Source organism: Vitis vinifera, chromosome 13 (assembly GCF_030704535.1).
Source record: "Vitis vinifera cultivar Pinot Noir 40024 chromosome 13, ASM3070453v1".
Classification (NCBI taxonomy): domain Eukaryota; kingdom Viridiplantae; phylum Streptophyta; class Magnoliopsida; order Vitales; family Vitaceae; genus Vitis; species Vitis vinifera.
Window position 1 is genome coordinate 2,182,299 of NC_081817.1, and position 15,423 is coordinate 2,197,721.

Below are 15,423 nucleotides of genomic sequence, written 5' to 3' on the forward strand. Positions count from 1 at the left end.
ATTCAAGAATTTCCAAAATTCTGACATTTTCCAACAGTTGCTTCTTTTCATGACTTGGCAGCATCGCCACTTCTTAAAGGATGGTCTTCCCTTCCTCCCCTCTTCACAGAGCTCAGCTCCCCATAAGCTACTCCAGAGAGAGAGTGTGTGAGAGAGAGATATCAGAAATGGCCATAGACTTTCATTTATGTGATGATGCAGATGAAGACTACATAGACATGGAAGTCAGTTCATACTCCAACTTCCTCTGTCACTCCATTAGCTCTCCTCCACACCCCAGAGAGTTTGAGTTCCACATGTCATCAAGCTCTCTTGAGAGAGAAATCACAACTTCCCCAGCTGATGAGCTCTTCTACAAAGGGAAGCTCCTTCCTCTTCACCTTCCTCCACGCTTGCAAATGGTGGAAACACTCCTCCAGAACTCCAACTCTGCTTTCCATGACAACACTGATACCTTCAGAGACTTCTATAGCACTCCATTAACCACCACTGCCACCACACCGACTACAACCAGCACCCCATTCGAATCCTGTAATATCTCACCTTCAGAATCTTGCCGGGTTAGTGGAGAACTCAATCCAGATGAGTATTTCTTGGAGTACTCAACTGATATGAGCAGTTTCATCAGTGACAACCCAAAAAAGTCCTGGATGAAAAAGTTTAAGCTCATCAAGCAGTCCTCCTTCGGTCTGAAGTTGAAGGCTTCCCGGGCTTATCTCAAGTCCTTGTTTGGTAAACCCGGCTGCTCAGATGAGTCCTGTGTGGCACCTGCAAGGACGGTAGATGAAGCTTCAGGTTCAAAATCCAAGGAGTCCTTAAGTAAGTACATGAAGGCAAAGAAAAACCCATTTGGACTTCAGAAGGACAGTTACCAGATGTCAACTAGTGACACAAGGAGCTCTAACAAAGAAAAGATCAATGAGGATGGGGGTCACCATAGAAGGTCATTCTCAGGAGCTTTCAAACGGCATTTAATAACCAAGTCTTCATCTTCTTTATCTTCATCTGGATCTTCTTCGTCCTCAAGCTCAAGTAATGCAAATGGGTCTCATGAGTTCCAGTTTCTCAAGAGAAGTAGCAGCGCAAACTCAGAGTTTGAGTGCTCAATTCAGGGAGCAATCGCTCATTGCAAACAGTCTCAGCAGCTGTTCCGATCAAGAAAGACTGTTAGTGAAGTTGGGTTTTGCACATTGTCAGCTTCCAGGATTGCAGTTTGTGATGACCAAGAAAGACCAGTTCTTTGCCGAGGCTGAAGAGAAGAGAGACGGAGAGAGAGAGGACAACAAGGACAAAGTACGAAGTTTGATTGGTATATTGTGTTCCTTTTTTATCCTTTCAAAATTTTGATGATTAGCATGCTCTGATTCAGTACAAGATCAGAACTATGCATGGCTCTCCTGTACTCTGATAGACCTGTTCATCATGTGAAAGTTTCATGAAAATGCAGAATAAAATTCTCTCTTAAACAAAAAGGAAGTTGATATTCATGATCAAAATGACAGTTGACTGACATTTTTCACATTGATATCCGCTTTGTCAATCGTTAACAATAATTTCCAAGTTACAAGAATATCCTAGCTCCATTTATTCAAAAGCCAATTTAGGCATTCTCTTAAGAAAACTCACTCCTTTTCCCAGTTGTTTTTCTAATTTAAATCCTGATTAAGGTTCAATTAGCTAGCAAAATTCAAATGTCATGATCATTGATTACAACTTTCAAGAAACTATTATTTATCAAAACACAATTTTTAAGGAGCATACAACATTTGAAATAAAAAAACCAGGACAAAAAGAATTTTAAAAATTACTGCTCTTAAACAATACAATACTTGGCCATCAAGTTCCATCTTTCTGGTATATTGCACATGTAGATATTCTGGTACCTATACAGTGTTTTATTGGCCTGTTCATACCCTGATATAGGTTTTAGGCAAATATAAAGTTTTATTCACCCATCTAAACATAACTAAGAATGATGTGGATCAGATTCTGACTGTTAAAGTGAAGATATATATATATATATATATATATATATTTTCTTTCAAGGCAGTGAGAAATACAATCTTTTAACTTTTCATCAAGCAAGAACCAAAACAAAAAGAAAAATCAGAAAGATCTGTGTTTGTGTACCCAAATCTAAGGATCTAACAATCCCCCAAAGCTCTCATAACGCAATTCTAAAGACTACAGATAGAGGGTCTTGAGGTGTTTCAGTTTGTAGGCTATGTTTTTGAATGTTGACTAGAAAAATGTAAAAAAAGTCATCTCATCACAAAATATTACTAATTGAACACTGCTTCCTTCACTCTTAATTTTTGGACCATGAATACTATGAGCCAGTTTCACCAAAACTTGAATGATAGAAAATTGTGTAAGGACATATTTTTGGCAAAAAGAATATCAAAATGTCCCATCCAATCATCTAATAACAGAACTAATCATGAATATGATTGCAAATGCCCACCTGTCTGCCTCTTAAGAGCCTCTAAGAGACACCTGCATATATTAGTATGCTAAAAACTTTCCTCTAAAACAAGATGATTCTGAATAAACAATAAAAATACAGTACATGAAATCTCCGAGCGTGGGCAAATAGCCTTCCAGGTGGCTTTTTTGCTTCTTTTAATTTTCTAAGTGGATGTACTAATTCTTAAACTAGATGAACATGTCAGCCAGGATTATGACAGATTAAAGTCAGCAAATGACTTCTCTGATGTCACTAAGCACTACAAATTACTGATAACCATGTAACAAGAAACCTTTTCCCCACTCAACTTCCGCGGATTGTGGGGAGAAAGAAGGAAAAAGGAAAGCTACCAGCTGGTAATCCTGGAATTTTTTAATTACTGCATCTAAATCATCCTATCTTTGTTATTTAAATTTTCAAGATGGTCCCAAAAGATTGCAGAAAAAGCAGAAGGATACACAACAGGTCTACCCTTTGGCTTGTTTGAGACCATATATGTAGCACCATACATAGCTAATGCACTTGTAATCTTTCTAGAGTATCTCCCACATGTTGCAGTCACTGATTTTCACAATTGTACTGCAGTAGAATTGTGGGCTTTGCTACTTATGAGTACTTAGACAAAGGCTCATGGATATACTCAGACATATTTCTTCAGAATATTAATATAATCATTTTATAAAAAATAGCTTTGAGGATAAATTACATGACCCAGAGTGTCCATTCAGACATTGAGCCAAAAGACTCAGAAAAGAACTCCATGTGTCTCAAATTGAAACTAAAACAAGTATAGTTCTTGCATTCTGTTTATATTTTCCTCCTCTTTGTCAACTCTTAGAATTTGAGCCACATTCTTGGATGGGCTAGAAGAAGCAAGGGTTAGCAAACTATTTGGTAGATAGAAGAGCCTGGAAATGGGAGTCCACAGGCCAATTTATTTTTAAACTATGTTCTAACATGCTCCAAAAAACATGATAAAAAACTATTGCTTGGAGCTTTGTTTGTAATATTGTTAAAGTGAAGGATGTGAATCTACTGTGTCTACAGGCCCAGTAGTCTGACAGGATGGATGATTGCTCCTGATGCTGTCTAAGCATATAGAAAGAAAATGAACACTTGAATCCTCAATTAGTGTACTCCTTTGTCAGAGAAATTGCCACCCAAATCAAAACCCAGCCCATTTGTTGTTAGGGATGAATGCCTTGGAGTTTCTCTCCTGTTCTTATGTTTATAGATGGATATGGTAGACACACGCACACAAGTCAAAATCTTTTCCTTCTCAAATTGCTTAAAACTAAAAACTAATGACAAAAAACAAAATAAATAAAAAACAAAGGAATCCTGAGGAGAGGGCTTGGCTTTACTAAGTACAGCACAGGTTCGTTATTGTACCCCTAGTCTTCTTAGGGTCGATACACCAGCAAGGTAAAAAAACAAGGAGGTTACATATTAGTAGGCAAGCATTAGAATAATGAATTGTTTGAGAGTGGAGTACCTTCATGTAAGTATGTAACAGATAATCCATCTTCATCAGTCTGAAATAACTGTTTACTCTCAAGAAATTTATGCAAGCAGAGAATCAGGTGACCATACACATTACAATCCACATCCATCATTAGACTGATATACAATCTCTTCCCCAAAATGAATATCAGACAATATAAATTATAAATGGCTCATTTTTTTTTCTTCAATATAATCACACGACTGTCTATTCATTGTAAGTTCTCTCCCTGCCCACCAAAACTGAGTTAAGGAAATTCTAAGTCCAAAAAGTGTAATAGCATGAGTTTCATCCATTTTCCTAAACCGTGCAATGTGTGTATATGAAACTTTGGATATCAATCTCAAGATAATGCTTCCGAAGTATTAGAAACAACAATTTGTTAGCCAAAAAAGGCAGATGAAAAGGAGTTCCAACCAAATTGACTCTGAGATGCCAACTCTAAATTCTTGAACCACAGCCATAGTTCCTCATGTTGACAATTAAACACAGAGCTAGGCAGGGTTCATCTATATATCTCCCCAGATTAATAATTGCAGGATACATTGGAAAGCTATTAGTCTTAAAACAGTTTTCGGAAACTATACATTGAGTTGGAACTCTATGCTATGTTTGGTTCCAAGAAAGTACTAAGAAAAGAAAAAAAAAATTGTTAAAGAAAACGATTTTCTCATATTTGATTTCACTATGAAAAATAGAAAAGAAAAACAAATATAATTAAAATTAGTTAAAAACTTATATATCTTCAAATCATTTAATCTTTATATAGAAAAGTTAAAATAAGTTAAATGAGTTTGAAGTAGTATATAAAAATAATTTATTGAATTTAAATCATTTTCCTTCCCTTTTTCTTTCCTTTGGCTTTTCCTCTCGATTTTCTTTCCCTCACGCTTTCCCTCAAAATTTTCGGTAACCAAACATAGCCTATATAATCCATTTTTATAAAAGTATTCTTCAATTAAAAAGAAGGCATCGACAATAAATGCAGCCCATCTTAGACATCTAAATGGTTCAAAAACTAGAATGACCAAAATTTAGGCCCTTCAGTCTCCAGACTAAAAGTATAAACAATAATAATTACAACAAATAATTGAATAGAATCAAGAGGTATGGAACTGATGACTGGACTCACTATAGAGTTGAAAGGGAGCCAAATTCCTGAAATCCAATAAGCAATAAAGAAATTCCCGAAGAAGATGTGAGCACTGCTGTATTTAAATAAAATGTTCTACTCACAATCTTTAGCCAGATTGTGCAGACTCAGCAATGAGATATTCAAAGGTTGCAGGTAACTTCTAAACCTCAACTCTATCTACCTAACTAAGATTTTCACGGTCCTCTTGAAATCCATGAAGTCTTTTGATGGTTCAGAATTCAAATTTGGAATCTCATGTTCTCATGTTGTAGTAGGCTCAGTTGAGTGGGAAAAATGAAAACTTCAATATTCATAAATTTACTTTCTTTCATTTTCGAAATTTCTCAGTGACCAAACAGAGGATAAAGAAAATACAAGCAGTGTACAAAAATTTACCAACAGTTAACACACTAAATCTCAAAAATGGAAACATAAGCGTACCTCTAGAGAGAGTCCAGAGACAAACCACCAGGCGTCTCTGTTTGGTTACCGAGAAATATGAGGTAAAGAAAATGAAGAATGTAAAAAGAAGTACGATTCCGAGAGAAAACTTCATTTTGAAGGGAATAAGAATACAGAATTAACAATTGAAGGAGGGAGCTCACAACTCCCGAGTCACAAGACGCGCAACAACACAGCAAGAGGCAAACGATGTCGTTTTAAGAAGGGACGGAGAAAATGGGAAATAAGACGTAAAACGGAAGAACTAACAAAACTATAAGCGGTTTAACTTAGAAAAAACTTAAAGCACTGATTACGAAAACTTAAGGTAGTATTTGTTTTTTTATTGAATAGAAAAAGTTAAAATATTTAATTTTTTTTACTAAACTAAAAGTATCTTATTGATATTAACCAATATAAGTAAAGTGAACTTATTATCAATAGGTTTAGTTTAATTATATTAATTGATATCAATGAATTATTTTTAATTGAATAAAAAAAATAAAAAAATAAATGTCACCTTATACTTGTTTGTGGGATAAGATAAAAGAGAGTATATATATATATCCTAAAATATCATATTTTATTAAATAAAAAATATCAATATAATTTTTAATTAAATATGATATTCTTAAATAGTAAATTTAATAGATGTAATATCTTAAAGAAGCATATTTATGGAAACATGTTATGTCATACTTATATTTAATTTATAAAATAAAATAAACTATAAGTTATATTTTAATATTTAAAATAAAAATTATATTATATTTTACTATTTTCTGTTTTTAAAAAATATAAAAATTTTCTTATATTTAATAATATTTATGATTAAAATATTTAAATTTTATAAATAATTTTTTTTTATATTATATTATTCAATATATACAAATAATTTATATATTTTGAATAACACATATATTACTATTATTTTATAATATATCTTATAAATATTTTTTGAATTCTTTTTTAAACATAAATTTAATTTTATAATAATTTTTTTTATTTTACCAAATAAGTTATATATAAAAAATAAAATTTAATTAAAAAATAAATTATGATACATGATATATGTATATATATATATATATATATATCTTACATTTTAACTTCAAATTAATATATTTCATTTAGAAAAAATATAAAAATAAATAAATAAATAAAATATTTCACTATCTCTCTTATCTTATGTTTAATTGAAGATAGGATAAATAATGAAATAATTTGTTTAATTTGATCTTATCTTATTTCAATGTTATTCCAATCAATCAAACATACCCCGACCCGGAGAAAATTGAGTTGGCAAAGAACGGGTGAATCGGTCATAGGGCATGTAAAGGGTAAACCGCCAGCCCAGGCCCTCTGGCTTGGTTCGATCCGACCCCTAGTCTCATGAATTTAAGAATATCTAATTATTTGATTTCTAGATAATTAGATATAAGGAGCAATGTCTTGCAAATTTCCCATCTTTTGGGTTTAAGACCAACTCTTACCTATCATTTGGGGTTTAAGAAAATAATTTTTTTCGTTTTTAGAATTTGTAATGAAAATAGATTAGTTTTTAAAAATAAATTTAAAATATTTTAAACTATTTTTTTTATAGAATATTCCAAACGAGAATTAAAAAAAATATATATATATATATATTTTGAAAATTTTAATAAAACCTAAAAAATTATTTCTAAAATCAATTGAAAATTGTTTTTAAACATGAGAACTACTTTTGAAACTTTCCTTAACAGCCCTGGTAAGTTCTGAAATCTATTTTTTCAAAACTCAGTGCTCTTTTTCACTTCCGATTTTAACCTTCTAAAATTGGTGTTGCAACTAAAACTGAACCAACTTCACGAGTGTGACCCCACGGACCAACATAGAGAGGCTTAATGCCATTTCATGCTATTCAAATTTTGGCTCTTAAGGATAAATTATCCAACCAATTTTGAATCATAGCAAGCTCAAGCTCACTACCTTCTCTGTCCCTCTTCCCAGAATTTGAGAACTCAAGTCCGCCATGTTTCTCACCATTTCTTGCTCGAATCATGAAATCCTTTTAGTTTCTGGATTGTATATGTACAGAACCAACGCTCAAAAAAGCAACCTCCCCTTTTCCGTTTTCATATTTAGCTAAACAAGGGCATCAACAGAACAGGCCTAAGGTCAAAGGGTTTCAGTTTTTACAGACTTACAGTCCAATGGCAGGAATATAGACAACATGCCAGCCAACCCCTGCAGAACGCTTGCTGTCAATTGTATCCTTGTTAATTCCTGGAGCTTCAGGGCTTTTGGGGAAGTGCAACCAAACACCTCGCTATCCTGCATCAGTTGTTCTTCTTTCTCTACGATTCTCCAAACTCTGATAGGTTCTGCATCAGAGGGCATAAATCCTATCAATTTCTGAATCGGAGAACTCGGAGTGATGCCAGGAGTTGGATCCGCTCCTCCTTGCATTCTTGTCTTTCCTCCTCACTGATCTTATCCTCTTTGATTTAACCACATAGTAAGTCATGGTGCCAAGGACCCCGGCCATTATTACTCCTCCTACAACTGTAACGAAAATCGCAGCCCATTCGTTATGCCTGCCAACCACTATATAAGAGGAGGCAATAAAAGCCACTGACGTACACACAGAAGCCAACCACATCAACTTGTTGATCACCACCACCACGTTTCTCTCTGCTTTTGTCTCCCCTCTGACCAAAGTAATTTGAACTACCACAACAGCCAAGGATGTGAAAAGTGCCAAAGCATTGAAGATGAAGAAGATTTTAAAAGAAGCACTCTTCACTACCACCCCTGTCCCATCGGGGTTATCTCCACCAGGCACAGTGAAAATGGCGGCAAAGGCAACTGTGGCAAATAGAACAGCCACCACAGTCACTGAGTTGGTGGCATTGTTGATCCCTTCTCGGTGGAGTTTTCTGAGCTCTTTAGAAATGTTATGGACATTTTTGTTTGTTCTCCTGGTTTGTTCAAGTTGAGTGTGGACATCTCTCTTGATCTGAGTCACGGTATTCCTCAACTCGTCTCTTGGTTGGTTCAGTTCATTAGCTTTGATAGCACCATAGCGAATAAGGCAGTCCTTTATTTCTGAAGCTTCTTCAGAGTGGGAAAGGTCTTCCGCTATATCAAGAGATGTTTTGTGGTCTCTGTTCAGTGCATTAACATTGGCGTCAGGGAGGCGCAATAATTCATTCACTATCTGCAAAGGAAAAAGGAAGGTTCAATACTCTTGTTCTAGCTATAATCCTAATAGATTATATGGTATGTGAAAATAATCAACAGCAAGGGGCAAACTACATGAGCAGTAAACCTGCAGACTCCAAGAAAACAGAAAACTAAGAATACAGACAGCCACACAGAAATCAGAAATAGTTATGATATATTAAATTTCAGGAAATGTTTACGGCCATGTCTGTTTCTTGGAAGCACGAAAGGGAAAATAAATTTTAAAGAAAATGATTTTCTCTTGGATGCCATAGAAAATTGTGAGTGCAGAAAAAGAGTGCAGAAAGTTTAAGAAAAGTACATTCTTCAGCAATTTAAGGCTCTGATTCGAAAGTGTTGTCCAAAATAATTTTGAAAAACAGCTTTTAAGAACAGGTTTCAAAAATATTCTTTTATGTTCTATAAAATAAAAGTATGTTTGGGAACCTAAGGTATTCTTAACCTGTTTTCTATGTTTTTAAATATGTTTTAAAAATAATTTTTATATGTAATGCTTCATTTTTAATCATTCCCCATATTTATATAACTATTTTTAAAAATAACCCTAAAAAAATAAGTGAAAACAATTCAAAACAACTAAAAAACGTTTTGTGAAAACATCATGTTTTCTATTTTTAAAAAGATAAAACTATTTTTTGTTTTCTAATTGCCAATCATGTTTTCCTATATTTTGTTATGAAAAATAGAAAACTGTTTTAAAAAACAATTACCAAACAAGACTCAATTTTCTTTTTTTCAACTTTTCTATAGGCAAACAAATAAGAAATTTTTTTATAAATTTTCCTTACTTTTTTCTTTTCTTATATTTTTATTCTTCATTTTCTTTCCCTCAAATTTTTTGAAACCAAACATAGTCTAGGGCCATGTCTGGTTCCTAAAAAAATTGAGAGAAAATGTGAGGAAAACAAAATAGAAAGGAAACATGGAAGGAAAGAAAAAATATAGGAAAATAAAAATTAGATTTAAAGACAATAAATTATTTTTATATGTTACTCCAAACTTATTTTACTTATTTTTCCTCTTCTATATAAAAATTAAATAATTTTAAAATGTATACATTTCTAACTACTTTTATTATATTTGATTTTCCTTCTAGTTTTCCATGGTAAAACTAAACATGAGCAAATCATTTTACTTAGAATTTTTTTTTCTTTAATACTTTTCAGGAATCAAACATAGCCTAAAGGAAATATTCATATATGAATAAGAAAAAAGTTTAATGGTAAAAACACCATAAATCTCATTTTTTGTAATGGTGCACAAATATGCAGGGAACAGTAACAGTCGAAGGATCCAGAGGCATGAATCTGGCATCTTCCATGGAACAAAGCATACATCCTAAAGAAACCAAATAAATGCTGATGCAATCACGGAACAGGATTAGATACACTGCATTCACAGCCAGAAGAGGCAGTAAGAAGTTGAAGTTCATCTCAAACATAGCTATATCCAAGAGAAAAATTTTCCATGTATAGACATGGTACATCATGAGAAGCTGACAAAGATTAACATCATGCACCTTGAAAATATTAAAACCAGACAGCTACAAGCCTTAAGTGGCCAACCATTGGGACAAAGAAACTTTAAAAGGATAAAACAATTAAAATGTTGAACGACAAAATGTCCAAGCTTAATGGAAAATATTTGAGAGTGAACACTAGAAAACTACCAAAATGAAGTATAAATTATTTTGTTTTGCATCTAATGTAATATCATCTGAATTAAGGATTTTTTTAAAAAAAAAAATTGGACAGGCAAATATAAATTAAATTAGAATGCATCTAAAGGGGAAGATTACAGATATAAGATGCCCCACCAAAAAGAAACAAGAAAAGAGGAATAATAGATTCATAGCTACTCCATATTAGATGAAGCCTTCAATAAAAAATATCACCAGAGAATCTTTACAGGTAGTTCTGAACAAAATTTTGACTGAACTCCATAGTCAAGCTACAACCTTTATAAATCAAATAAGTTATGCACAGATCCAATTAAGGTTCTTTCGAAAATGTATTGTTTGGAAATGGCAAGAAAGGGTGGAAGGCACTCTAATTGAATGTCACATATTAAGACAAACAAAGATAGAATTTAGTAATTATTGCCAATTGATTAAAAATTTTCTATTGGTATGCAATGCTAAGTGAAATTAAAACACTAAGCACTCAAAGCTATGTAAGCCACTGACAATTCAAAAGGTATAAAATTAAAGAAAAAGAGCATCATCACCAAGCACTACTATGTCTCTCCTTAAAAAGAAAAGACAAAAAAAGGAAACAAAAAACAAAAGATACAAAAACAAGACATACCTCTGCTCGCTTTTTCCTGGTGGCGACATGTAATGCTGTATTACCTTGCTTGTCTGGGAGCATAACAATAGCGGCATCTGCATTAAGAAGTAATTTCACCACCTCACAGCTCACCCCTTTTACAGCCATGTGTAATGCAGTTTGTCCTTTCTTGTCAGTTCTTCGTGCCAACTGTGGATCTTTTTCCAGTAATGCTTCTACAATGTCAACATGACCCTGTCGAGCAGCCAAATGTAATGCATTTTTCCCATTGGATTTGGCAATCTCTAACAAGCCACAATCCTTTGACAACAGTTCAATAACTACTGCTGTATGCCCTCTTGATGCAGCAGAAACTAGGGGGGTTGCATTTGATGGCCCAATTGTTTTGCTCAGCTCTGGGTCATAGTCTAACAGAACTTGGACAATGGCTGTAACAAAAAGAGTCATGATGAATATTCTAGTCCTTTTCTTTGTAGAAATATAGTTAGCTTACCATGAAATTATGTAAATGAACATATCTAAAAGAAGTAACGTTGCAAGCCTGTCATGAGATTTACTTTAAATCTATGGAGTTTTGACCAACAAAATTTAAAGCAGAATAAGATGGAAGTTTGATATCTTGAAACCCTAGAAGTAATAGATCTTTGACATTGTTTCCCTTTGATAGATGAAAGGAATCACCGAGTATCATTTTATACACCCCCATCCACAAGCAAGAGAACCTATTATGTTACCAACTCATAAACTTTGACATTGTTTTCCTTTGATAGATGAAAGGAATCGTTGAATATCATTTTCTGCACCCCCATCCACAAGCATGAGAACCTATTATGTTACCAATTCATTTTCAGAGTTTAGCAAAAACCCTAACCAAACTTCAACTTATATCTTGCATGTACCTTAGCAAACCAAAAGGAATTTAGAAACATTAAAAAGTTTTGAAGCTAAGCAAGGGACAAAATAAACAACACCAAGAATGACACCACAGGCCCTTGTAGCCCATTGATATCTAGCATGCTGCCCATGATCACAATGTATGTTGGGAGTCAAGTCACCAAGCATGTTAATATAGGTACTAATTGTGAAGTTCTTACCATGTATAAGAAATAAAAAATGTAACTCCAATTCCAGAGATACCAGCAGCTACTTAAAAACATATGGATTTATGGCCTAAAAATAAGCACTTTGCACCTCTTTCAAGTTAATCCCTTCTCCAAGCACAAGTCAAAATTTAGCCAAAACCATCAAGCACAAACATTTGTTGCTTTTGACTTGGAATCCATACTACATCAAGCTGTAAGCTTCTTATCAAAACTCATAACTGAACAACCTGCTTATTGTTCCCATAAGCTAAGCCATATAATTTTAGGCCCACGTGCATCATGTTTGCATGCGGACAAGCTAGATTAGATTAATCCATATAATTTACAATAATAGGTTTTATGATAAGAGATAAATTGAAGAGCATTTGAAAACAAGGAATAGATTGATCAAAAGTTGAAACATTTGTTCATTTGTAACCTTTCAGCTTGGGTTAGCATGTACATAAGAGAAGGCTCAATGCCTTTGACTGATTTTATAGATTGGCCTTTCATGCCTAATGCATATGTTCTTCTACTTTGGTGTAATGTTTCTTTTACTATTAATATATACATATCTTTCTCCAGCTATGTGCATTCTGCTAGCAGATTCCCCAGTATAAGTCTCATAATCTTGAAAAAATATACTTGTGAAAAAAAACTATTAACTTGCCTTTTGAATGCACGGTTGGACTAGAGGTTAATCAATTTCAGTACAAAATTTTACCCCTTTGAATACCTAATAAACACATTTACTTAAGCAGTTACCTTGCACAGACCTAAAAAAACTTTGTAAATGACTCAGAAAAAGAAAGAAAAAATCAACCTAGGATAAGGCAGTTAACGTATCAAAGGCATCACAATTCATTACAAATATACTATGAAGCACACCTAAATTATGCTACATCTCCAACACCCCCAATCACCATAGAAACCAATTTCAATCTTCCTAGCATAAAGAGAATCTCAACACAATCAGCAATATTCAGAATTGTAATTTGCACTTCATTTGCTGTGGAAACATATAAAAAGAAAAGAATTTAAGATGTTGAATTTAGTATTCTTTAAGATCAAACCAAACATAATTCTATCTAATCTATGCAGCTATTAAATGCATTGAATTTTCCTTCTCATTACCTCAATTTTCTCTTTAAGAAATTAAGCAGTCAAAGATGGTAATACATAATACATAAAAATATTACCATGGTGTCCCTGAGCAGCAGCTATATGCAAAGGACCGAACTGCGACCGGTTCTTCCTCGATATACTCTCTCTATTTGAATACTTCAACAATTCCTTCACGACATCAATATGCCCTTTCTCCGCTGCAGTGAACAGCGCCGTCTCTCCCAACTCATTCACTTCATTCACCATCAAAGTCCTCACCTCAGCAACTTCAGCTTCGAACTCGGCACCGCTCATGGTATCACCGATCTGCGAATGAATATCGTCCAGAATCTGCTTCACGGCGGCCAAATCGCCGCGCTGCGCCGCTAGATGGAGTTCCGTGTCGTTGTGACGGCCGGTCACTTGCTTCACATACTTCTTCTTTCCCGCCTGATCGATCCGTTTGCTGGAGCTCGAAAGCACCAGCGCCGGAGCTGAGGCAGTCGACGACGGAGACGGCGACGGCGATGGCTCTGCCAGAGGGTTCTGGTTCGGTGCTGGCGTAACCAGTCCCTTTTCCAAGTCCCTCTCCATCTCTGAACAAACCGATCAAAGTCAAGATTAGTTAAAAAAAATAAAATAAATAAATCAAAATCCCCAATCTTGAAACTTTCTTCTAGAAATTGAATCAGTTAGACAAATGAACAGAAAGCATCAGAAATACTTTTTAAGAAAGTTTCCACAATTTCCACGGTAGCCAAACAAACCGAGACTGAGAGAGTACCTTCTTTCACAGTTACAGGTGAAGCCATGTTTGGTTAGCCAGAACAGGCGTGAAAACCTAAAAAATCATTTCGGTGAGGAGTGAGAACTCAGATTTGTGTAGATGAAATGATGACGATGATTTTTAAAAAAATTAAAATTAAAGTTAAAAAGAATAATAGAAAACGACAAATGAAAAGGAAGCTGCAGCGAAGGCCGCTGGTTTGGCGGAAAAAGGTGTTTGGATTTTTGTTTCAAATTATTCCCCACATGATATGCCTTCCACGTGGACTGAACTTTCAATATGTGGTTCTATGTTTTGTTTGAAAAAAAAAAAAAATATATATATATATATATATATATATATATTATATTTGATTTTAATATGAAAATTTTGTAAATAATTAAATAATTAAAAATTATATATTTTTATAAAGAAGAATTAAAATAATTTAAAAAAATTTAAAATAATTTATTATTATTATTATTATTTTTAATTTTCCCGCCCCGATTTTGGCTCTTACATTTTTCTTTATAAGAATAAACCAAAAGGACCTCTGCAAGTTTGAAGTCCATGGAGGAGGAAAAGAAGTGCACGAATGAACTGCTACACAACCACTGTCTAGACCATATATGAGGTCAAACCAAATAGGAAAACGTGTTAATTATGACATTTAACCATGAAAATAATTACGGTTACTATAATGTTCATTGTGACACTCGACCACGATTATTACCTATTTTAATTTTTTTTTTAAGTAATAATTTATTACTATGTCCAAAATTCATCATTACTAAATAATTTACACCCCTCTTCTTCAAAAACCATTCTAAAAAATAAGTTTTAAAAATAATTTTTAAATTTCTATAAAATAAAATTTTAAAATATTTTTAAATTATTTTTAATATTTTAAAAGCAAATTTTATTTTTAATCATATAATTATTTTTTTAAAAAGTTATAACAAAAAAAAATAATTAAAATATATTATCTGAAAATTTTATATTTTATATTTTTAAAAATAAAAAATGATTTTTGATTATGAAACGTGTTTTTTATAGTTAAAAAGTATTCTTAAAAGATTAAATATATTTAATCAAATCGGGAGTGAAATTGACCCATGGTACGTAGGGGGAGGACATAGACATTTTTTACTATTAAAATGGAAAATTGTACCTAACAAACCTTTATTTTGACGACCAATTGCAACGTTCCTCGGTATTAAAATGGAAAATTGAACCAAACAAAACTTTATTTTAGCACTGTACCTAAAGTCATTATAGTAATCCGTTGGGCTGCTTTTTTGGTTTTACTTCAATAAAAAGTAGACAACGAAGTCTAGCACCAGCATAGCTTGCCCTAAAAGATAACGTTATGACTCAACCGGCATATGGGCGGTCAGAAAAAGGTGCATGC

The 15,423-nt window shown here is 33.4% G+C and overlaps 2 protein-coding genes across 3 annotated transcripts; one reads left to right on the plus strand and one right to left on the minus strand.

Annotated features, from left to right (window-relative positions):
• Positions 1–59: 59 nt before the first annotated feature.
• Positions 60–1,464, plus strand: LOC100262135 (probable membrane-associated kinase regulator 4). The gene has a single exon (XM_002275952.4). It carries the CDS (start codon positions 81–83, stop codon positions 1,251–1,253), a length of 1,173 nt encoding a protein of 390 aa, XP_002275988.2. The 5' UTR covers positions 60–80; the 3' UTR covers positions 1,254–1,464.
• Positions 1,465–7,571: 6,107 nt separating this feature from the next.
• LOC100248533 (ankyrin repeat-containing protein ITN1) lies at positions 7,572–14,246 on the minus strand. 2 transcript variants are annotated; one of them, XM_002282168.5, is made up of 4 exons: positions 14,031–14,246; positions 13,342–13,842; positions 11,079–11,488; positions 7,572–8,746 (listed from the first exon to the last, which is right to left on the minus strand). In XM_002282168.5, exons 1-4 carry the CDS (start codon positions 14,056–14,058, stop codon positions 7,916–7,918), a joined length of 1,770 nt encoding a protein of 589 aa, XP_002282204.1. In that variant the 5' UTR covers positions 14,059–14,246; the 3' UTR covers positions 7,572–7,915. The 2 variants fall into 2 exon arrangements, with proteins under 2 accessions (XP_002282204.1, XP_010658137.1); XM_010659835.3 differs by having other exon boundaries at positions 13,971–14,148.
• Positions 14,247–15,423: the final 1,177 nt, after the last annotated feature.

What these genes read in the sequence shown, in the direction of transcription:
- LOC100262135 (XM_002275952.4), top strand. Translation starts at nt 81, where the DNA reads ATGGTCTTCCCTTCCTCCCCTCTTCACAGAGCTCAGCTCCCCATAAGC.
- LOC100248533 (XM_010659835.3), bottom strand. Translation starts at nt 14,058, where the DNA reads ATGGCTTCACCTGTAACTGTGAAAGAAGGTACTCTCTCAGTCTCGGTT. An exon ending in TGTGGAAACTTTCTTAAAAA is followed by an intron (nt 13,843 to 13,970) that starts GTATTTCTGATG and finishes CGGTTTGTTCAG; the next exon opens with AGATGGAGAGGGACTTGGAA. An exon ending in TGCTGCTCAGGGACACCATG is followed by an intron (nt 11,489 to 13,341) that starts GTAATATTTTTA and finishes TTTTTGTTACAG; the next exon opens with CCATTGTCCAAGTTCTGTTA.